Raw genomic sequence first — 24890 nt, 5'->3', positions numbered from 1 at the left:
TTGAACTGAAGGTAAAACTAAGTACATTATTAACTGTCTTTAGATTTATTTTTTAGTTATTATGGAAAGGGGTGTTACATTTCCGATGAGTGCTAGCGGTGTTCGGCCAATCACAATGCACTGGGTCAGTTGGCCAATCAGAGCAGACTGCACTCGTCGGAAAAAGAGACTTTGTAGAAAATGACAAGTTTGAGAGAGGCGGGGCATAAAAGACCTGCAATAATGTATAGTATTTTAAAATAATGTGTTTTTAAACATTAAAGCATCAACATATTCTGTTACACCAAATACACAAAATAATGATCTTTAAAAAAGCATCATAAGACCCCTTTAAGCTTGACTGGTCTAGTCCTCATTCACTTTCAGTATGTGAAATATAGTTGCTAGAATATTCTTTGTTAATTAACCATTTGCATTGCACAAAAGCCAGAAAGTGGTACAGTATGGATCAACATGAGACAAAATAAATAATCGCATATATTTTTAAAATGAACTATTCATTAAAATTGATGTAATCAAGTAAAAAAAAATCTTATACAGCTACGGTAGATGACAAAAATTTCCTCTTAGTCTTTTTTAGCTACTGTATATAGGGTGATAGTTGTTAAAGACTGAAAATGATGCAACCGAGCTCAAGTTCTCTGATGGACGGTCACAGAAAGGCTGTAGATGTGAAAAGTACAAAAAAACGGTGCCCGAGGGCTTTTGAATGAATCCTGCCTCTGATGCTATCAACACAGACATCTCCATATCTTCTTTAGTGTCAAGAAGAATGATGTATTTTTCAGAGGTTCAGGAGATGTGAATCAAAAGTGATCATCTGCAGCACTCTTTGAAAAGCTCTGCTGTCTAGAGTTAAATTCAGGTGACGGCAAAGATGAAACGCCACCTGCTGTATCGAGACACCGCTTTAGGAGCAGGTTATTTACATTAGCTTGGACAGAACAGGCACACCTCTACATTAATGCATGCATGAACAGAAAAACTGGGTAAGTGCAGCCTAGTGGTCAAAGATCTGTGCTAGACCAAACAAAATTGCAGGTCTGAGCCCTGTAAGGGCTACGATCACTGTGCCCTTGAGCAAGACGCTTAACACCTGATGAAAGTTGCTCCAGGGGGAACATCTTTGCATCATAACATGAAGACATCAGGTAGAAGTCACTGAAACAATATCGGCTAAAGAGCCCCTACAACAAAACCTGTCTACTTTCTTGTCCTAAAATATGACTACCAAAAAACGGACTAAATTTTATTTCATTAAATATTAATGGAACATCATAATGTGTAAAAACAAACAGTAAAAAGGCTATACTGATAGAGTGAAGATTTAGAGGAAAGACAACAGTAAGTAAAGAAGGAGATAGTTACAGTATAAAGCAAATTTGTCACAATTTACAAATACATTTTAATATACCAATAAATAAATAAATAATGATGTTCTCTTGAACTAAATATTAAGCAGCACAAATCCCACGTTTTAATAATCGATGCTTATAATAAGATATAATTAAAATGTGCCAACTTAGCATATCTGAATGATTACTGAAGGATCATTTGACACAGAAGACTACAGCATTGCAATCACAGGAATAAATTACATTTTAAAATATATTAATATAATACTTACAAAAAAAAAACTTATTTTTTAAATTGTAATAATAACTTCCACTTCTGTATTAATAACTAACCACTTCAGAACTTCAGGATTACTTTTGGCATTTTTGAACCTCCTGTAATATTTATATTTTAGTATATGAATGCACATCTTGAAGCTTGAATGTAAGCACAGGCATAATTCCCATGTACTGTATATACTCTGCCCTACCACTTGATCAAAATGTCAGATAATGTGCAGATAAATATTCTATTCTGATTGATTCTATTCTATGGACATGGCAAAACGAACTCAAATAAACAAGGGCCCTTTTTTAAATTCGCACTTAATCAAATTATACAGATAAAAACACACCTCACACTTAAAAAATGACCTCATAATCTCAACGGTTATCTGAGAGAAAATAATTTACTGTTGTGTACTGCCATTAATTATAAATGGCAAATAAACTGATTGAATACACACACACACAAACACACACACACACACACACATGCACACACACACCCACACACACATGCACACACACACCCACACACACACACACACACACATGCACACACACACACACACACACACACACACACACACACACACACACACACACACACAGGTTTAGGCTTTAGGCAAAGACCTGACATTTAGACACATTGTGCGAAACACTGAACTGATATCACACTGTATAGAAACCTTATGTGAGATGACTTCAGTAGTGCACACACACACACACACACACACACACACACACACGCACACACACCTGGCTGTGTGGTGTTGAATCCTGGCAGGTGGACGGGAGTGAAGGTGAAATCGGCTCCCGGTAGAGGCTGATCATCTTTACTCATACCATTCTCATAAAGCTCTCCTTCCACTCGCTTCAGATGCCACGGCAACCCCAGCAGATGAACGACTGCAAAACAACAGAATGATAGATAAACGGAACCAGATAGATAGATAGATAGATAGATAGATAGATAGATAGATAGATAGATAGATAGATAGATAGATAGATAGATAGATAGATAGATAGATAGATAGATAGATAGATACAATAAAAACAAAATTGCATGTTAATTGTGCACCGAAAATTAGAATTTGAATATTGTATTACACATTATTACACATATTCAACTTGCTTGTCTCCAGCTATGGTCTTTATCTTTTTTTCTCTTTTTTTTTTTTTTTTTACATTTATGTGAACGAGTGTGTGCGCACACATACATTTAAGGTCTTCTCTTATCCCCCCATCTCTTGAATGTGTGTGAAACGCTGCAGAGGATTCTGGGAGTGGAATATAAATCGCTCAGGTGGCATTTTATGATCTCCCAGCAGTGAAAGGCCTTTGGCGCATGGTAATGACCTCATCCTAATTACAGCCAATAAAAAGGACAAACTCTCATTCTGCTCACCTCAGGGCCCCCGATACCAGCTATCTCATCACACAGTTTCCCTCTCTCTTTCTCCTGAGCGTGTGTGTGTGGGATTTTAGTCGATCAGGGAAATGAGGTGAGAAGATATACTGACGACAAGTTCTGGAACGGCGAGTGAGAATCAGGTTATTCTCCCTCTCATTCCCTCCCGTTCCTCAGGCGTATAGGAAGTCGCGTGTGGGTTTGTGTGCACGTCGGGCTCTGCTGTGAGGAGGCGTCTTTACGAGCCATAAAGAGGGATTGGTGTCTCAGCGGGGAGCTGGATCTACATGATCCTCTCCTTTATCTCCCCCTATTCGCCCTCATCTCTCTCACTCACACACACACACACACACACTGTAGCTGCCATTGGCTAAATGACAGATCACCCCAAGCACTGCGGATCAGCTTTAACTCAGACACACACCGGGTCCAGAGTTCAGTATGAGAATTTGACACAAAATATTACTCTATGGTCACATTCACATTTGAAATGAACATGTTTTCGGAGATAGGCACACAGCTGGATAGCACATTGTGACTGATACCAATTTTAGAGGTGGTCAAGGACAGATCCTGACATAACTAAAGTAATACAGATGTTGCACAGCATATAACCTGGCACTCTGATGGTCTGGGATATAATGCTTTTGTGTAGTTTTATCCATCCATAAAATATTAGAACACTTTGTATCTTTAATGTGACATTGATATCATAACGTCTGTGGTAAAAGCTCTTTTAGCCTTACCAGGCGATGTGCTGCACCTTTTTCTTTTTATTTAGCTCTCAAAATGTGAAAAAGACAACAGATACTGCACTCTTGCGATCTGCTCTACCAATTGAATGAACAATATTCCATGAATTATTTCTCTGAACTACACTCAAAATCACTTGTTTCTCTCCTCAGATCCTTACTCATGTCTCTCTCCTGGTTGCAAGGGCACTTAAACACCTTTTCTCCCCTTTTCTTCACTTGTAATCTCTATTTAACATCCTTTAGTGTGAAAATGATTCTGAAGTATAACAGTGCACAAACATACATTATGAATTCTGTCATGATTCCTTTTTTGTGAAAGTAATAGAAATTCCCACCACAGTGTCATTTTCACCATCTCCAATTATGATCTGGGTTTGATAGCAGTCAATGTGGTGGAACTGAGACCACAAAATAAATGAATAAATGAATAAATACAATTCACACAATCAATTTTAAAATGGTAAAATGTTAAAATTAAATTCTTAAATAGTTTTCAATTATTTTACTATGTTTCGATCGGTATAATTTTATGTGGGATTTTCAGATTTTAAGAATGTCTGACTATTTGAACACTGTAAAAAGCTTCCATTAATTTGAGTGGCATTAAAATGAAATATTTACTCAGACATTTTCACACAACAAATTTATAATTTTTCTAATATAGAGTAATAGCTATATTACGTTTAATATTTTAAATATAATATAACGTAAAAAAAAATTTTTTCATTGCTTAGATCATCCCATTTGTCAACAGGTAATTATATGTTTTTCAGAAATTTTCATATTTTAAGAATAAAAGTCTTGGTCTTTGGCAAGGGTTAACCATTTAAACATGGTAAGAGTTTTCAAAACAGTTTTTATGCGACATTCATAAAGCAAAGAAAAATATGATGAGGTAAAATCCATTATTTAACCAATTTGTTAGAGTTTACTTCTCTGATTAGAAAAAAAGAAGAGAGCTTCACACAGGACAAGAGAAAGGAGGTGGGTGAGATTGACAGAAAAGAAATTGATAGATGGACAGATCGATGACATCCCAAAGCTTTCCAGAGGTGTGTGTGCGTGAGCGAGAGCTGTCCTGTGTGCATGTGTGTGTATGGGATCACAAAGCTCTTTAAAGGTGCACGTCTGGAAGGTCTCATAAATTCCACGGAGGCCACATTTCTTTCCTCAACAGGACTCCGAGCCTTGAACGGCAAACATCGATCCCTTAAAACCTCTAACCCCTCCGCTAGTTCTCTCTTTACAACCGCTAATGAAGAGAAAAATCTCTGTCTCTCCCCTTCTCTCTCTCTGCCATTTTTCTCTCTGACCCTTCTCTCCCACTTTTCTTTCGACAAGATGGACTATTGGGAAGGATTCAGCACTCTTGAAAGTGAGCGACAAATAGAAAGCAAGAAGGACACCATTTATCAAGGCTTTTGTTAAATCAACAGATTTGAACATGATTTGTAGAGCTGGAAACATACAACACTGACTACGAGACGTGTCGCTTGCGTGTGCCGTGCATGAGAATAAAAAGGGAGAGAGAGATAAAGAGAAAGACAAAGAGATGCATTTGACAGGAAAGGACTGAGAGCTGTTCACTAGACAAAAGTCCCACATACATCAAAGCCGACTTTAACCTTGATGCTGAATAGCAGACTGCCCTGAGACTGAGCAATGGTTAAGCTCTCTGAGTTTACCGTAACGACACAGTTTGTTAATATCCTCAGCTAGAAAGCTGGCCTAAAAGAAATGGATTCGTTTATTGTGTGTCCCGGCTATCGGTCAATGAGAACAATGAGCTTTTGTGGGCTGGCTGAAGTGGCGGCGGGTCAATGTTGAAAAAGGCACAAGCTCCGCATCCGGGCAAAAACCCGATCCCCCACAGGACATCTAGAGAGAATGGTCTGGAAGATATTGAATTAGGGGATGTAACGGGCAGGAGGCGGACGTTTTCACATCCAGCTGCTGTTCAGAGATGATGGAAATGTTGTTTAGATGAGTAATGCTGTAGACGGGCGGCTCAGGTTAAATTAATAGAGCAGTTATGAGGCTTGGGCGGACAGCATCTGAGGGAGGGGCTTACTGCCAATGACAGGAGAGGAGAGTTTGTGTGAATTGATCGTCGCTTGTTGAAATGATGTAAAAATTCTTCGCATTGAACATTCCACTGGCTCGTATTTCCATAGGACGCCACCGTAGCCTGACCTCGACACTTTGCCCAACGGAGATAACTCCTTGACTTTAAAGTGAAGACACAAGACAAATGTTTTAAGGAAAAGATAAGGCCCTTCTCCTCCAGAGGAGAAGACAAACCCTCCCTTTTAGTAAGGAGAGAGCATAGATGCCTCTTTTTTGAAGGAAATGGGAAAAAACTCTACCTATCTTTAACCCTTGACTGAGATGATTGCTAGTATAAATCTTTCATTTTCTTTGTATTTATGGAAAACTTGTATGGAGGAGACTGAATGCAAAAAAAGAAAGGACAATCTTTGATGAATGGAAAGACTGTCAATCAAATTTATCTTGCTATCAGACAAACAGATTTTAGCCCTCTTCCTTTTCTAATGTAAGACAGCTTCACTAAACCATTTGAAAGTATAAATAAACATGGAAAGAAGGAAAACATAAAACATTAAATGGCTAAAAAATGAATCATAATTAAAACATAGTCTTCATTGTAACCTGGTTAAGTATTACAAGAAATATGCATGGAGAAAAAAGTATTATTATCTTAAACTACTGAAATCGAAGACTTACACGACACAGGAAAAACCTTAAAAAGCCACACACAGACCTCAGGCTAACACTCAATTAACTTGTGGTTTTAAGTAGAAGAACAGAAAATCAAAGCCTGGAATCAAAAAACATCTACTTACCAAACATGATACGAACACAATCAATAACAACAATGTAAATAAAACTGGCAAACAAATGCAATTATATTAATTATTTATACCCCAGTGCATGCTGGGAAGAGGGCAAATGGGCAAACCACAAAAACCTTTTCCCGTGTAGGCCTATTCTAGTGTTTCAGGTTTAAGAGGGGCTCAGATAACTATCTGAACTGGTTCAGAAGAAAACATCTGTGTTAAGTGTGAGAAATCACAAGTTTTCGACTGAGAAAAAAAAAATAAATGAAACTACATCTGTGAGTCATTTTACAGTATGTATATCAGTTAACTGTGGTACATCGTATTTTGTGATTTCACTGGAACAGAGCCACTCTCAGCGCCGTCAAAATAAAAGTCGAACACATCGGCCAAGCAGAAAAACTAATCGGCCAATGCCGATATTTGCAAATATCAGCCAATATATTGGTTGATTACTACACCATAGTTACGTTCAATAATTTTAACAAAAATATGTGGGATCATAACAATTGCATGATGTAATTACAATTTACAATAGCGTTAACTGAATTTGTTTTTTTTGTATTTAATTATGTGAGCCAGAAACACAACCATCTAAACCCAGGGTGAGAAGCAAAGCAGAGGAGAAATCCTAAACTGTGGGTTTCTTCAGCAGGACTGTTTGTGCACCCAGAGCACTGTACATCACCCTGGTTCAAAGGAGCCTGCTAAATGACAAGTGACTGCTGCTGATAAAAGCTGACTGCGAACTGACGAATGCAAATGAAGTGGAATTAATCTGCGAACGCATACTCTCATTGAGTTCCACACACTGTGCAGAAGCTGGCAGATAAAAGGAGAAAAATACACAAAATGGGGATGAGATGCCTGTCAAAAGGTGCATCAAAAGATGATGCGTGTCATTATTTTGATGCTAAAACGCCTTCTATCCCAGCTTGATCTACAGATTCCATGAATTATAATTAAATTATTATGCAGAATTTACACACTTCACTCTCAAGTAGAACTGAAACCTCTTTAAATTAGACCCTTTCCTGTTCAGGCATGCAGCACAACTCCATGCCAAAGCTCACAAGATCGGACTAATGTAATACTCTTTCAGCCACAATCAAACCTCTGCGAATGATTCAGAATGCGGCAGTGCATCTGGTTTTCAATGAACCCAAGAGATCACATGTTATGTCTCTCCATGTCTCACTCTACAAGCTGTCAGTTGCTGCATGCATCAAGTTCAAGACGCTCACCGGATCTGCACCTTCCTACCTCCTCTCACTTCTGTAAATCAATGTTCCTTACAGAAATCTGCAGTCGATGAGAGATAGTCATGGTACCAGCACAAAGAGGTGGAGAACAACTCTCTCGAACCTTCACATTCAATATACCTTGATGGTGGAATGATCTTCTCCACCTGACACCACCAGAAGAGCTAAATCCCTCTCTACCTCCAAAGAAACAACTCACAACTGTTAATGGAAAAAAACTCTCCATTCTCTACCCTCTTACTTATATCTCTGTAATAGCTTGTACTTTGTAGTCTTCTGAGCAATTTTGAAACTTTTTATTGTGGCACTTTTCAATTACTGTACTGCTAGGATGAATTGCTTTTGTTTAAGTATTCCTCATTTGCGAGTCGCTTTGGATAAAAGCGTCTATTAAATGAATATATGCAAATCTCAATTGTTTCTCCTATAAGTAATTAGATTAAATGCAAAGCAAAAAGAGAGAGAAAGAGTGGTTTTTATTTGGAGAGAAAGTAAAAAGTACCCTCTTAATCTTGTACGTCTATCACTTGAGATTCAGATTTGCCAAGATCCCAAAATCTGCAATTGGGAGTCAGATTTCAATTGAGATTTCAATAAGTATATTGAGTTTTGAGTAATAACTCAAAATGTTTTGTCTAATTCTTCCAGACCAAATATTCTGAGCTATGCAATTCAACTATCTTTCTTTTTATTCATTATTTTGTTAAAGCTGTATATCTGTATAGCTATCTATGATCTTTGAATAATATCGGTCTTTAAATGCTAGACATTTAAAGGGTCTTTAGTTGGACTTCAGCACTATTTCCACACTATTAAAGTACATTAAGAACAAAAAATTTTGTTTCAATTTAGCAAACTTTTTAGAATGCCACAAGTACAATTACAGGGTATTTTTATTAAGTAAGTAATATGTACAGTAAATGTATTTGTAGTATACTTAGCATGAAATAAATGTATTTCAAATACATATTAACATTTATTTTTCACAAGGGTCACACTGTGTGAAAAATGTATATTCATTTTGAGATTTGCTAAAGATTAAATTTAACAATCATTTTAAATTATTAGAGTTTTGAGAATTTTTTTTTTTACATGCTGACTAAGGTAATCAAAGCATAATATAAGGGGAAATGAGCAGGCGAAATATACTAAATAAACAATATATTATTGCAATAGTGTTAGTGACTATTAAAAATGCAGAAACATCTGGAATTTAATATGCAGAAACATTCCAAAGCAGAAAAAATGAAGCAGAGATTAAGCTTTATCTGGTTAAACTTCTCTCATCTTGTTTCCTCACACACAGACTAACATATTACTGAAGTCATCCAATCACTCTCAATGAGCTGTAACCAAAAGACCTTAAAACAGCTTCACCTCTCAACCTGTTTAATTTGTTTAAGTACAGCCTTTAGAAATGCCGGTTTATTTGGATAGATCCCTGTGGCAACGGGCATTCCACTCACAAAGACAATCACATATAAATGCAAGGGTATACGTGTTCTCTGAACAACATGTCTTCCTATCCATCAGTTAAACCCCCCACTGCTTAGCCTAAGGGTGTGTCTTTCTCCTCTGGAAACAATCATGCAAACACACACAGATACACAGAAAAAGCAACTGTTTGATTTCTTCCCTTTTAAAGGAAATGGCAGAAAGCCGCTCTGCTGAGTGGGGGCTTGTGGGTTCCAGAGGGTTTTTTCCATTGATCTAATGTTTTGATCATAAAAGACACATGATGATCCATAAACATTCATCCATTTTCAACCGCTTTTGAAGCCATGAAGTCCTTTTCACATCTCCAAATTAGCAAATTAGCAAAATTGCAAAAGATCATCAGTGAGCCTGTGTGTGTGTGTGTGTGTGTGTGTGTGTGTGTGTGTGTGTGTGTGTGTGAAAACTAGGACAGTCACTAATTAATCAAATTATTTGTATATATCTATATTTGCTGTGAAAATCCTTTAAAGTGGCTGATTAAAATACATTACATTATTATGAAAGATGAAAGAACTGAATAGCACTGAAGCATTTAATTGAGACTGACAGCTCTAGTTGAAAGATGTATATGCGTGTGCACATATAGATCACATATGTGGCTGCTGTATTATGCATGTGTCAGGTAGAAGGAAACATCAGAAACAGCATGTGTGTGTAAAGTGAAAATGAATAATACAGCAGCAGATGCTAGATTCACCAGAGTGAGAACTATTTGCACACACGCACTCATATGTCTACTGCTTACTGCTGCATGGCATTGTTTGCTTTTAATGTTGTGTATAGTCTGCCCCGCCTTCTTTTATAATGCCACGCCCAGTCTAAGCTTGCCACGCCCATCAACATCCTGCCTCACCTCATTCAGTCATGCCAAGGTCCATCTATTCCAGTCCTGCACTGCTCCATCATTAACCAGCGGATTTTTAGCAATATTAGATTCAGTAAATCCACATCCATTAAAAATAATTTGTGGAATAAATGAGGTTGTTCAGTTCATCTCTAAAGCCAGTCCTTTAGTCACATAAGCCAGGGGGTTTTCAAAGTTTGATGCCAAGGACCCTTTTGGAGACTCAAGTGGAGGAGAGTTCACTTTATTTTTCTCTATTGTTTATTTTATGAAGCAGGTTTAAAGGAATCACATAAAGAGAGATTGAATTTTCCTTGAGCTTTTGAAATAAGAGTTCAATGCACTGTGATAAAATAATAAAGAAACTTTTAGAACTCAAAACTCAAAAATACCATATATTGTAATTCAGCGATAAAAATGGCTTATCCTGAAATCCCTGTATGTGATGGCAGATACATTAACATATAACCACCCACCTTCAATCACCAATGCCTATTATTGTATATACAGTATTATGCCAAATGAAAATCATTACAGAAACAAGATCTGCTCATTTCTTTTCTGTCGTGTTATAGTGTAATGTAGGCTTTGCTAAATGGCTGTCTAAAATGCTTCCTTATAATTAAAACTAAATTATGACTCACACACATACACATACACAGACAAATTTGAAACTACAATATTATCTTTGATTTCTGACACCTCTTCTGACAGATTTTCAAGCCACCTTAGCACAATAAATCAGGATAATTAAAGCCTGGCTGATGTGGCTGTACATTTTACCTTTTGTGCTGACATTCTTAGTTTGGATAGATGGAGGTTCTTCTCGCTGAAACCATCTTAGTCCCCTGGATACTATCAGCTATCTGGGTCATTGCACTCATACAAAAACACCTCCCATTTATCCCTCCAAAGTGAGCAACGCACACCGCAGACACCTACCTTTGACACACACCCAAAAGACTCACACACGAAATGAAATCTTTTGTGCGTTGCTCAGTTATTATGGGGCAAGGCATCATGACGTTCAGAAAATAAGTATAATGTCTAAAAGTCTAAAAGCCACACACACACACACATAGATTCACTCAATGCCTTTGATACATTTTCATCAACAATTATTGATTGCCTCTCTCTCTCTCTGTCCCTGCAGGGTCCTTGACTCAATTAGGGCATAACAAAAACACACACACACATTCACACCCTACTTAATGTCTTCATAGAGTGTGCAAGTCTGGTAGCTAACGTGTGCTTGTTAAAGTAAAAATGGTGGTGGGGCCAGACGATACAGCCTCATTAAATTCATTCAATTAAATATACACACAGACCAATTAAAACCCTTCTCTTAGGATAAACACTCTATTAAAACATCTGACCTTAATCTAAACGGTGAACTCCATACTGTCACTTATTCTTTCCCTAATAATTATATACTCACACCTGAACAGAATTCAGCAAAAAGCTTATGATTTAACTCCATTAAACTTCCTTTAAAGCCCATCATCCATAAAATTACACACATCTCACCCCCTGTGTTTTTTAGTGACGTGACATTCAGCCAAGTATGGTGACCCATACTCAGAATTCATGCTCTGCATTTAACCCATCCAAAGTGCACACACACAGAGCAGTGAACACACACTGTGAACACACACCCGGAGCAGTGGTCAGCCATTTATGCTGCAGCGCCCAGGGAGCAGTTGGGGGTTCAATGCCTTGCTCAAGGGCACCTAAGTCGTGGTATTGAAGGTGGAGAGAGAACTGTACATGCACTCCCCCAACCCACAATTCCTGCCAGCCCGAGACTCAAACTCACAACCCTTCGATTGCGAGTCTGACTCTCTAACCATTTGGCCACAATTTCCCCTTTAAAATAGTAAAACTAATTTGATAATGTTTGTAGCTACCTACATTATATTAGACACAGCTCCAGTTAACAATCTGTATTGTGTATAAAGAAATATTGCAAGCACTACCACAAAACATAGATGCAAAAAAAATATATTTTCATAAAACAAAATGAGGTTTTTGTTTTTGCTCCCATTCCATTCCACAGATTTTATAACCCAATAACCAATGTAGAAAGCCATAGCCTGAAGATTTAGTGGAGAATTATATTCCCCTGATGCTAACCTTAACCCAACCCTAACATTAACCTAAAAGACAATGGGACATTTCAGATTGGTTATTTACGATACGCCTACTGGCCAGTTAAATTAGACTTCATCACCTGCACACAACACAGTCACGTTTTCAGTCACCATGTTTTATGGATCCTTTTCTTCTCATCGTTGATGCTTTTACTCGACAGGACAAAAGTTTTTGTTCAGTATGTGAAGATAATGCGGATTCATTCGTTCTTTATGCTCCTCTTTATCTTTATTCCCTTTAGTCCTTTGCTTCCCTTCATTTGCCCAGAAAATGAACTGAGAACACATTTAGATTGTTAGATAAGAATGAAAGCCAAGAGACAAATAGACGGATTGCATCTGTTTAGACAGGGTGCCACTAACGATGGGGTGAAAGACGGCCATACGATCATTAACAGCACATCTCCAGAGCACACACAAGTACATCTAGCAAACCATTGCTTTGGCATAATTAATGGAATAGTTCACCCAAATACTAAAATGTGCCATCTTGAGGCTAAAGTTGTCATGACAAAAAAATAAAAATACATTTTATATATATATATATATATATATATATATATATTAAAAGCTGTGAATAACATATGACTAATTTTCCATTATTCATGGCAAAAAAAAATTGACAACATTTTAAAAAATGACATCATCTGCAGAATGTATGCAAACCCAAATTCACTTAAAAAATACTGTGTTCAATATTCATCTGCTGACCTGCAGTGCAATTTCTGTTTAGCAAAATAATTATAATACACATCATTCAAAAGTTTTGATTAGAACAATTTTTTTAAAGAAATTAATACTTTTATTTTTTTAAACAAGGATGCATCAAACTGATCAGATAGGTCAGTATAACATTTATATTTCAAATAAAACTATTTTTCTATTTATTAAGGAATCCTGATGGTTTTCACACAAATACAGTTTTTCTCGATTGTTTACACACATTTTCTGGTACTTGAGACACAATGATCACAACATGTAACTCATTCACCAACCCCCTGAGCCAATTCTGCTAAACTACAAGCACAATTCCTGCTTTACACTCAAACTGCAGTTCTAAAACACACTTTTTTCAAAACACTACACACAATTCTCTGCTTTAGGCACAATTTTCATGCAGAAAATTTCTTGTTTTCACAAGGAACACACTGCCATTCAGATATGCACACTGACTCATCACATGGGCAAACACCCGTCACACAGTTTTACAATTAGCAATCAGAGCTTTAGCATAAAAGGGCAACAGGTGAGCTCTTCAATGGAACAATGGATGCCAACATTGGAAACAGAGGCAGAGCCAGAGGAGTGAGAGTAGGAGGAGGAGGAGGAGGAGGAGGAGGAGGAGGACGGGGACGAGGACGAGGACGAGGACGAGGAAGGCCAAGGAACGTAATCTCTGATGAGATCCGAGCCACTTTAGTTGATCATGTGGTCAACCATGGTCTAACAATGAGGGAGGCTGGGCAAAGAGTACAGCCAAATTTGAGCAGGTACACTGTGGCATCCATCATCCGGACTTTCCGAAATGAGAATAGGTAAGAAATCTACTCTCACTAGAAAATTGCAGTACTACATATAAATACAGTACAGTTCAATGAGTACAGTAGTACATTATTGCCTGTGGACTGTTCTGTTGGACTGTAAAAATGCTGTAAAGTATGCTTCATGTATATAGGAAATGTATACCTACTTTGTATTTACACTATTTTACTATGTATTTGTTTGGCAGAACTGAAAGATTACCAACACAAGGCGGTCGGGAACGTGTTCTGTCTCCTGAACAGGAAACTCAAATCATTAACATGGTCCTAGAAAACAATGCCATAACATTACGGCAAATACAAAGAAAGATAATAGAAAAAAATGACATATTTCAAAATATTGATAGGGTAAGCTTATCAACACTGGACCGTGTCTTGCGCAGAAATCATCTCAGGATGAAGCAGGTCTACAGGGTGCCATTTGAACGCAATTCAGAAAGAGTCAAAGAATACATATAACTATGTGCAAGTGAGTCCCACAATTGATGCATACTCTCAACACTGTATACATTACTGTAAATTATACATATTTCAATATTGTAATCATAATGATTGAGCTTCACAATAGTGACCACTCCATGTCTATTTCTGATATTGTCATGTGTGTTTCAGAGAGTCCTTGAGCTAGAGGTGGCTGCAGTGGAGCACCAGTTCATCTTCATTGATGAGGTTGGGTTCAACCTCACAAAAAGACGAAAGAGGGGAAGGAATATAATCGGCCAGCGTGCCATTGTTGAAGTCCCTGGCCAGCGCGGAGGGAACATCACAATGTGTGCAGCGATTACCCATCACGGCGTCATCCATCACCATGCTACCCTTGGCCCCTACAACACCGCCCATCTGATCACATTCCTGGACACCCTACACAACACACTCATTCCACCAGATCAGGTAGATGGCCCAGAGCAGCTCAGGTACGTTGTCATTTGGGACAACTTAAGTTTCCACAGGGCTGCTCTGGTTCGTAACTGGTTCACTGCCCACCCACGCTTTTTAGTTGTTTATCTTCCTCCATATTCTCCATTTCTCAATCCTATTGAGGGATTTTTTTCTGCCTGGAGATGGAAAGTGTATGACCGAAATCCTCAAACGCGTATACCTCTTCTCCAAGCTATGGAGGACGCATGTGGAGATATAGCAGCTGATGCTTTTCATGGCTGGAATCGCCATGCTAGGCGATATTTCCCCCACTGCTTGGCCAGGGAAAACATTGCTTGTGATGTGGATGAGGTGCTGTGGCCAGACCGCAACAGAAGAGAGGATGCAGCATAGTGTTTTTTTTTTACAGTATTACTGTAACTGTATACAGTTAATTCTTCTGTTGTTTTGTATGTAGACCACTGTATGTCCTACTTTGTGTTGGTTGGGATGTACACTGTGTACATTGTTTTTGTGGGAAAAATTAAATATATTCGTTACCGTGTATTTGTGTGTTCTGTAAAAACAATATTCTCAAATATTTTACAAAACACTTATGTATGTACTGTCTGTAGTAAGTGTAACACTGATTATGATGAATGGAGAATAAGTGTTTTCCATTCATCATAGTGTTCTACACTGAGCACATCAGTGTTCAAATGGTTCTTATAAATGTCTATTCATATGATGGTTTGTGTGTGTCATTTGAAAACAAAATAACATTTTGAGAAGAAATAACATTGTTTTGAATGTAAAGTTTAATTTTGCAGGAGCATTGAGGGGTTTTGCCCATTGTGTGTGTGTTTTTGGATTTGTGTGTAGAGTTTTGAGAATATGAGGCATGCTTTCAGAAAATGTGTGTAAACAATTGAGAAAAACTGTATTAGGCACTAAAACTTTTTTTTTTTTTTTTTTGTCAGCATTGATAACAACCATTGAAAATAATTCCATTTACGCTCCGTTATTGTATGTATAACAAATTTAGTTGTTCTGTGGGAAGCCATAATTCCAAATGGAATGTGTTCAGAACAGATATACACATTGTAGAACAGAAATGAACATCACAAATGTCAGATTGTCAAGAAGTCATTATAACGTGTTTGGGAATTGCAGAGGTCCTCGTTTCATTAGCTAGAAACACACTCCCAGACACATGATTAGTGTTTAAGAGGCTGCCGTGTGAACTTCTGACCAGAAACTTTATTAACTGCAGCCTTTCAAACGTTAATGGATGAAACCTTTTACCCTAATGTTTTTCTGTAAAACACATATCATTTTTTTAGTGAGATTTTCAAGAGAAATGCCTGTGAGAGGGAGAAAGCCGGAGAAAATCAAGTCAGTACACTAAGGTGCATAAGCACCTCTCTCTCTTTCACACACACATATGGTGACTTGGCTAAACAAAACTTTAACACCATTAACCTCTGAACGGCCTTGTGGGATATTTACTCTTTCATCTCTCGTTCTCCCTCATCCCTCATTCATAAATATTCATCCCTCTAATAGAGTTTTTCACAGTGTGAGTTCTGCTAATTCCATATGACCCCAACCAGCACGACAGCAGCTAGAGATGGACGGAGCGAGGGAGAGAGAGAGAGACATAGAGGTGGAGAGATAAGACACTCACCGATGATGTACGTCAGGAGAAGAGCGAGAGTCAGCGTAATTGCGCTGGCGCTCAAAGCCGTACATTTCCAGTTACAGCAGCGGTAGGGCTTGCTGAACGAGAAGAGCGGTCTGGAGAGGGTGGTTCTGGGTAGAGGCCTCGGAGGCGGCGAATACACCGTGCTGGACGTCAGAGGGTAATTCTGATTGGCCGCGTTGAAAATGGTAGACGAACCTGAACTATGCTTGAACAGGAAGTGCCTGTAAAGGAAAGAAAGTTGATTTATCAGTCAATTTCATTACAAATACCTCAAAAAAACAAATCACACCTGGGAGACGGAGTCAAATAGAGACAGAGAGAGAGCAAATAGAGTGAAAAAAAGAGAAAGGTGCGATTGGAGTGTGTGATCACTCTCACTTGCTTTGGTTACTAATTGGAGTCATTTGCTCTCACGTGCATTTAATTACAGATATTTAGCACCAGAGATTAATGAGCCATTATTAATAGATAACATCCTTTAGATTAATTATGATATTAATTACACAGAGGAGTCCATTCTTAGAGTAATTAAAAGGTGCCTACTTAAAAACAATTCACTCAGAGATGCACAGTCCTATCAGTAATGTTACGATGGTGGGTGGTTACCAAATAAAAACAAACTAACTCAATGAATTTTATATTAAGATATCAAGTTGAAATTTATATAAATATAGGCGTAATATTTTTCTGTTTTAGGTGTATGCTGTAATTTCTCTCTACCATTTGAACCATATTTTTGCTTTTTTGAAATTCACTAAAACAGTCCGTTGGTGTGTAAAAAATAAAGGAATTAATTTTAGAAATTGTATAAAATAGTCTCTTAATTAATGTGATTACAAAAACTGTATGCATAACAATTTTATAAGAATTAAAAAAATAAGTACATCATGTCACAATGCAGGACACCCGAGTTCTTAAAGCTCTTGTAGTTATTCTTTCATTTTAAAACCAAAAGTTCCTTTTTTTTTATCCTGTGGCTAGTTCGGTTAGTATGTGAGGCACATGGGCGCAGACACATGGCCGTTTAGTTATGTCATAACGATGACAGACAGATTGACAGATAGCCAAGGGAAAATTGGTTACAGCTTTTAACTTAAAAGCCCAAAGGCAACAGAAGACAGATCTTCAAATTCCCAAGATACACATGGATTCTCAACAGCAATTGATGTCTTTGCAACATCAGCTAGAGCTGGACAACTCTTCCAAAGACACAAAGGGTCAATCAATAAAAAGGACTGAAATCATTGAAAGGTAGATCAGTCTAAACACATTTACAAGTTCATATGCTGATGAGACAAAAAAAAGCATGATGACATCGATACTGACTGAAGACTGAACACACACACACACACACACACACACACACACACACACACACACACACACACACACACACACACACACAAACACACACACACACACACACACACTCACACACACACACACATAGATGCGTCTTTGTTTATATTGTAATGGAGGCTACCCATCTGTTGTTCTTTAAAATTAAGTTAATTACTACCCCCAAAACAAAACTGCACCCCAACACACAGCTTTTGGCATTTTTCGATTTTTATTGAAACGCTGTTTAGTCCATTTATGGTGTTGTTTTCATTGTTGTGTCTTCCCAAAGGTCCCCACAAAATAGGTCGTTTCAGGTTTTAATATATTTCTGGGGACATTTGGGCCCTACAAAGTTAGCAAAACCTGACCGCGTTTACATGAGGAGACTCACAAAACCACTGTACATAAAAATACAATTATGGCTGACAACAGATTAGCAATTTTAATAAAATGTAATAATCTTGTGCAGATGGGATAATTAATTGGATAGATCATGAAAAATATTGGATTCGTCAATTAATAGGATATATTAAAATTAATTGGAAATATAATTTAGTTGAGGTATTGCAAAAAGTGCCAAGTAGATGGACATATATTGTCTATTTTTTCCATATCAATCACTTTATCAAAATTCAGTTTGTCAGCGTCAAATAAGTGTATTTTTTTTTAAAACACATTTATAGTTTTATATGATTAATTGTATGAAATGAATGTGTTAAATTAGCAATCCTAATTAAAAAATATTTTCTGCCAAGGGATATAAAAGAAAAGAACAGATACTGTTTCAGGGTCATATATACAGTAAGTCAAGTAGTTCCTGTGGCTCAGTGGTAGATCATTGCATTAGCAGCGCAAAAGAATGTGGGTTCAATTCCCAGGGAACTCACATACTGTTAAAAAATTGTATATCCTGAATGCACTATAAGTTGCTTTTGATAAAAGTGTCTGCTAAATACATAAAATGTAAGTACTAAAGGTGAGAATACACCCAGAAACACACATGCAAGTTTTGTTTATTTGTTTAGAGTGTCTTACAGGGATGCCATACAAAGCCCTGAAACGAGGTTAAAATGAGCATGCAATGGTAAAATGAGGCTTGAGACTGAGAGAAAAATGACAGTTTACCTCAGCCATTAAAAAGAGAAAGTTAATTTCACACTTAGACACGCAGAACTAATCCTGTCTTTATTTACTGTAGAATAAATAAATAACAATTAACATGCAGAAAACAAGAAAACGAAGGTAAACAAGACAAAAAGAGAGAAAGAAAAGAGCAGGTGTGAACATTGGGGATCACAGTTTTACAAATCAGATTTCTACAGTCTCAAAATAAATTCTATTCCACTGGCTGCTTTTCTAAATGAAATCTCAGAGCCTTAAATTCGCATGGCCAGTATGAGGCTGATTTTAATACCAAACACTTTGGAAAAACTGTGTAACAATCTCATATTAAAATAACTCTTTAGTGACAACATGGCTAATGCAAGATAAGGCATAAAAAAGTACTTTTAATTGATTATCATGCATTTCCATTGCATAAAAAAGAGCATCTTCAACTTGATTCGATAAACATTAATGTTTCAATATATAATATATATTAAAATACTTACTTAAGCAATATTTTAATATATGAAACATATTTTATATTAAATATCAATATTAATTTCAATGTATTTTTTGTGTGAAAAATATCAAAAAGGTGTGCACATCTAAAATCAAGTTGGGTACAGGTATTGGAAATGCATTTAGAAAAATACATTATTTCATATATTATTTTATGCACAATAACTGGGCAACTTTTTAGGGGGGGGGGGGGGGGGGTTCATTTAAAAATCAATTAAGCACAGTTGCATATGAATGACAAAAAAAAACTGACATATTCAATCCATATGCAGCATATGGCGACTGAATCAGTGAGTGTTCGGAATAATATGCTGATGGGAGTGATTCTCCTCTGTGCATTAATGTTGGTCTATTGATCCAGATTTAATTGAGAAAGTTCATTTGGGAGAGAGCAACATGTCAGCAGGTATAGCCATCACTATGACAATGACACAACACCAATGTCATCGGGCGCCAGGCTCAAACTGCTGTTTAAAATCGGCCAGAATCATTCAGAAAACCCTTTCACCTGAGGACTGTCCTGCAGCAGTTGGCAGGAATTTTCGAACCACTCTACAAAATTGGTAAATCTGCTTTTCTTTAACCCCCAAAATCTCAAAGACAACATCTGAATAGGCGAAATTCACTCTGTGCCCTGTTTCAAGCTAAGTGAACAGCCACGGAAACTGTACGTAAGCAAGTGAGGTTACATATCTACACTCCTACTGCCGGCTTCTTTCAGACGCTTCAGTCTCCTTTCAACAGCAATTAAGTGATGTTTGAAAAACAGGACAGGAGCTGCTGGAATAATACGTAAGGGCTAAATTACCCAGCATTCCTCTAATAGCCACAAGCATAAATATTCTATTGCTGCCTGCTGCTTGTGGAGAGTTTAGAAAAGGTGCCGCGGTACTTAGTGTAGTTGAGAACACTTGAAATCTGTTATTAGGTGTTGTTTGTATAATGGTGGCTTTATTTCATCACACCGTGACAAAGAGCCCTACATGCTTAACCAACGTGGCAAATCTTCATAAAACAATAAACTTCTCTTAAGCTATCGGCATCAGAGCAGATATGTGACTCAGCGGTTGTTTGTTCAAGTTCTCAGTCGAAATAAGTTTGACCGCTACTGCCAAACTCACCTTGCTGGAAATCTAGGAAAGCCGTTGTACACGCACTCATATGTATGCACACACACGCCGCTTTCATTTTCATCAATATCTTTGGGGTTTGTGTGTGTGTAAGACAATCACCCCAGGAAGACAGCTTCAGTCCTCCCTCAAAGCAGACATGTCTATCCTTCATCATTTATTTACTCTTCCATTTCTCTTTTTCAGAAGAGAAAGTCAACCCTCAATCTTCATCTTCTTCATCATCATCATCATCATATCTCTCCATCTGTTGTCCACAGACAAACACATATACTCATGCATATTCTCTTTCTCTTGAAGATTTAGTCCTTCCTTTGTCTGTTTTGTTACCCAGGCTTAACATTAAAAAATTACTTGGGTTTTTCTTTTGAAAGTTGTTTAACTTGTTTGCTTGAGGTTAAAAAATAGAGACTGTGTGTGTGTGCCAATTTTTGCATACCAAGTGGATGTCAATGAAGAACCAAGGAAAAATGGCTTTACAAAACACTAAATGTCTTAATGAAAATGTTCAAATGCAGACGTAGTTTAATGGGACACAAAACATAATTTCTTCAGTATAAAACAATAGAAGTCAGATGGAAAGAGACCACTACTATAGAAAAACCAGTGTGTGTGTGTTTGTATTTCACCTGGTCTCTAGTGGTATGTTGCTGTTCAGTGCCCATGTATTGTGCGTCTGCCCGTTGTCATCCTGTCCAGCTTTGTTCCCAGAATCCAGCGGTTGGCATCGGGCGGGAAGCGTGCTCCTCTGCACCATCTCTGGAAGGGGAGCCGGTGCTGGACGAGCGCAGGTGCACGCGTGGGGCGGTGGAGGAGGAGGGGGCAGCGGACGAAAGCTGAACTGTGCCACAGGGCTGGAAGGCAAATCTTGAAAGGGAAAGATAAGAAAGAGAGAAAGAGCAGGAGGAAAAGAGATGTAATTATAATATTTAATGATAGTCTTCAAAGCATCCATTTCCTGAAAGAGAAATGGATTCTTTGAAAAAATCGTTCAGACTCTATTTTCTTGTCAAACTCAAAAAACCTTTGGTAACACTTCACTTTTCAGCATAAATGTATAATGAATTATAAAGCCATTCTTAATGCATTTTAATGTCCTACAGTTTGTAATCATTTGTGTGGCCTCATGACTAATATATAAAAGTATAATGCATTAAAATGCAAAATCAGCATCCAAATTCCTGAGTTATTTAATCATGTGCATCATGTGTTATCATGTGCATTATCCTGCATTATACTCTTAATATACATTACTTATACATTATAAGATGCACTGGTGAAGTGAATGGGTACTGAAAGTGTCAACGAACAGAGTACAAATCTGTGTCCTTTTCCTTTACCTTTTCTTATATATGTTGGATAAACTATTATTTAACAGAAAGACAGAACAAAGATTACCAAAGTATGTGAAATTGTAAATAAGTTATCACAACCTGTGATTTTGGCCTGTGCCACCACACTTGTCTAGCGGTTTTTAAGTCTATCCAACAACAAAAATAATACAACAACATCAATCTGTTAAATTGATACTCAATTTATTGTTCAATCATTCCAAAAAATTGTCACACCGAGAAAGTTACATCATTTGGGACCTTTCTAAAACACAACAGAAAAACAAATAAACTCTCATTTCATTTTCTCAATTTTTACACAAATATGAGCGCATTGAGCACATTTGCTGAGCTCAATCATTGAAGTCTATACTGTCAATAAATATGATTAAAATTACTCAAGCAAATACTTTTCTTTTATTCATGGGAAATATAAGCTCATCAGCAACCTAAATTACAATGGACTAGTGTATGTGACCCATTAAAAATAAATGTTTTTCTTTTCAGTAGCTTAGTTTTGTATGCGTATAAACAACAGGAGAAAAAACGAATAAAATGACATGAAAGGAATAAAATAAATAAGTCTACACAAAATATGTTTCAGTGAAATAATTTACAAATTAACAAAGCAAAAAGAAACAACAGTCTGTTTTGCTTCATTTTTACGGCCGAGCCAGAGATGGCTGAAAGTGTGCATAAAAAGAAACCCTTTACAGTTTCACATAATGTCTTACTCCTATCTTCAGGACAAAAAAATACTGTGTTTTTTTTCTGCTGTGATCGTACGGGAGCCTCTCACATACACAGTATATCATTAATAGCACGGTTAGATGTTTATAGGCCTATGTTGTTTATAATGCATGCTATTATACTTTGTTTTATTTTATAAATGTATATATTATTTTGTATTATAATTTTATAGCTACTTATATTTTCTGAATTTGATCTTAATCTGTTCTGAATACCCCGCAGCACAATTCTGACTGCTATGTAGTAGAATTTTTTATCCATGCAGAATTATTATTTTTTTTTTTTTATTGCTTTGTGGGAAGAAAATTAATAACAATGTAAATTGGGCAATATTGCATTGAAAAATACACACACATATATATATATATATATATATATATATATATATATATATATATATATATATATATATATATATATATATATATATATATATAAAAAAGGCCAACATACACTGTCCCACTCCCCCTCCCCCTCAAAACTAAATCACATAAATGTAAAAATGTTTTCAACCATTTCAAGCTTTGGAAGCAAGACTGAAAAAAATTAAAATAAATCAAGCACATAGAACATTTGGCATACAACATTCTGTCAAGCTTCTGGTACTTTCTAGCAACACAAAAATCTGTTATTGAAGTGGAATTTATGAATGGCTTTCACTGAAAGTAGCAATTACTATGCTATACAGTATATACTATAAGAACTGCATTATAGCTATAAAAAAGACAAATATATTAGGACATAGCATCAGACATATACAAGATTAAATTAATTATATAACACATTTTACTTTAAGGTACTTAAGTTTAATACTTCTACTTGAATTACATCAAGTTGAATGGTTTTTAAAAGCATCACAAAAAGCATCTACAAGTGTCTGCATCTGTCCCCACCGAGATCACAGAAACTCATCTGATGTTGCAGCACCTGTGCACATGCTGTGTTTTTCCATCATTTTCTCTTCTCTTTCATTTAAAATGAGGCTTAGGGTCTTACACCTACTGCTAAACTATAAATACACACAAACACAAATGCGCACAAAAGCGTTTGATCCTTACCTTCTAATTCCATTCCAGGGTTATCTATCTGTTTTAGTGAGCAAGAGATTCTTTCTTTATTATTTTATTACTTTCTGTCCTTTCACTTCATGCCTTTCACCTAATCTCTTCTGAGAGCCAAAATGACTTCCTAATCTGAGAAGAACACTTTCTATTTGGAGATTTGACAAAGACGCACACACAAACACACACACGTCCACACAAAGCTCTAAATTTCAATCTGAATGAATGGACCCAGACACAAAGAGAGCAGCCGAACAAATTCAATTAGGAAACCTCACTCTTAAAGCTCTTGGATTGCATTACACCAGAGCTCTTTTACTCTCTCCATCACCTCAGAAACGAGATCAAATCAACTCAAATTAACACTCTTTAAAAACTATTTTGCACTTTCTAATGCAACGCCACAATGGCAATACAAGCTGATGTGATTGTGGGCAAAAGAAACGGAATCCACACAAATACGCACATATACGAACACAAAAAATCTCCCAAAAGTGTGTACTGGATTTAAGATCACCCTGCAAACACCCTTCTCTTCTTGAGATCACTTCTCCATTTTCTAATGCACTTAGAAATACAATGTATTTCACTTGGCTGTGGAGTTGAGAGCGAACAGCATTGATTTAGATTGGATTTGCTGATTAAATTAGGCTTTCTCTGATCTATGAGAATGTATGATGTTTTAGACAGTGTAAATGCACAACGGTTTGAATGGGAATAGACCTCTGAAGATAATATAATCAAAGCACCATCCTTCATCGATCCAGCAGTGAATAAAACACAGAGACATTTCCCTCTGATACACCAGCAGGCACAAATACACACATCCGTCTATCTACTGTCTACCCATCTACCCATCCATCCATCTATCTATGGACGGTATTATAAATTTTGATTACAATGAAGTCATTTCAGAAGTTGCAACAAGTGTGACTTGAATTTAGGCACCATAATACTATAGAGTAAAAAACAAACAAACAAACAAAAAAAAACAGATTAAATGAATAAGTCCACTCCATAATAGAGATGGAATGTTGGATATATATTTCATGGAAGAAAAAAAAAAGTTGCTTCAGTTAGAGAGTAGAGTTTTGAGAGTTATAACCAATTTATAATTTGATTGGCTATTATATAACAATAATGAAACAGTTTGTGCA

At 36.8% G+C, this 24890-nt stretch overlaps 1 protein-coding gene across 5 annotated transcripts in view; it reads right to left on the bottom strand.

Annotated features, from left to right (window-relative positions):
* Positions 1 to 24890, bottom strand: part of LOC132141544 (teneurin-1-like) — a 139967-nt gene that overhangs the window by 55095 nt on the left and 59982 nt on the right. For all 5 annotated transcript variants that reach the window (XM_059551132.1, XM_059551135.1, XM_059551134.1 and 2 more), the window contains exons 4-6: positions 21221 to 21458; positions 16480 to 16718; positions 2376 to 2525 (exon numbers count right to left, since the gene is read on the bottom strand). In XM_059551132.1, coding sequence (XP_059407115.1) covers positions 2376 to 2525; positions 16480 to 16718; positions 21221 to 21458 — 627 coding nt within the window. The remainder of the gene's footprint in view (positions 1 to 2375; positions 2526 to 16479; positions 16719 to 21220; positions 21459 to 24890) is intronic.

This window comes from Carassius carassius, chromosome 5, assembly GCF_963082965.1.
Source record: "Carassius carassius chromosome 5, fCarCar2.1, whole genome shotgun sequence".
In the NCBI taxonomy this organism is placed as follows: Eukaryota; Metazoa; Chordata; class Actinopteri; order Cypriniformes; family Cyprinidae; genus Carassius; species Carassius carassius.
Note: the sequence above shows the minus strand (reverse complement) of the source record. Positions and strands in the feature narration are given on the sequence as shown.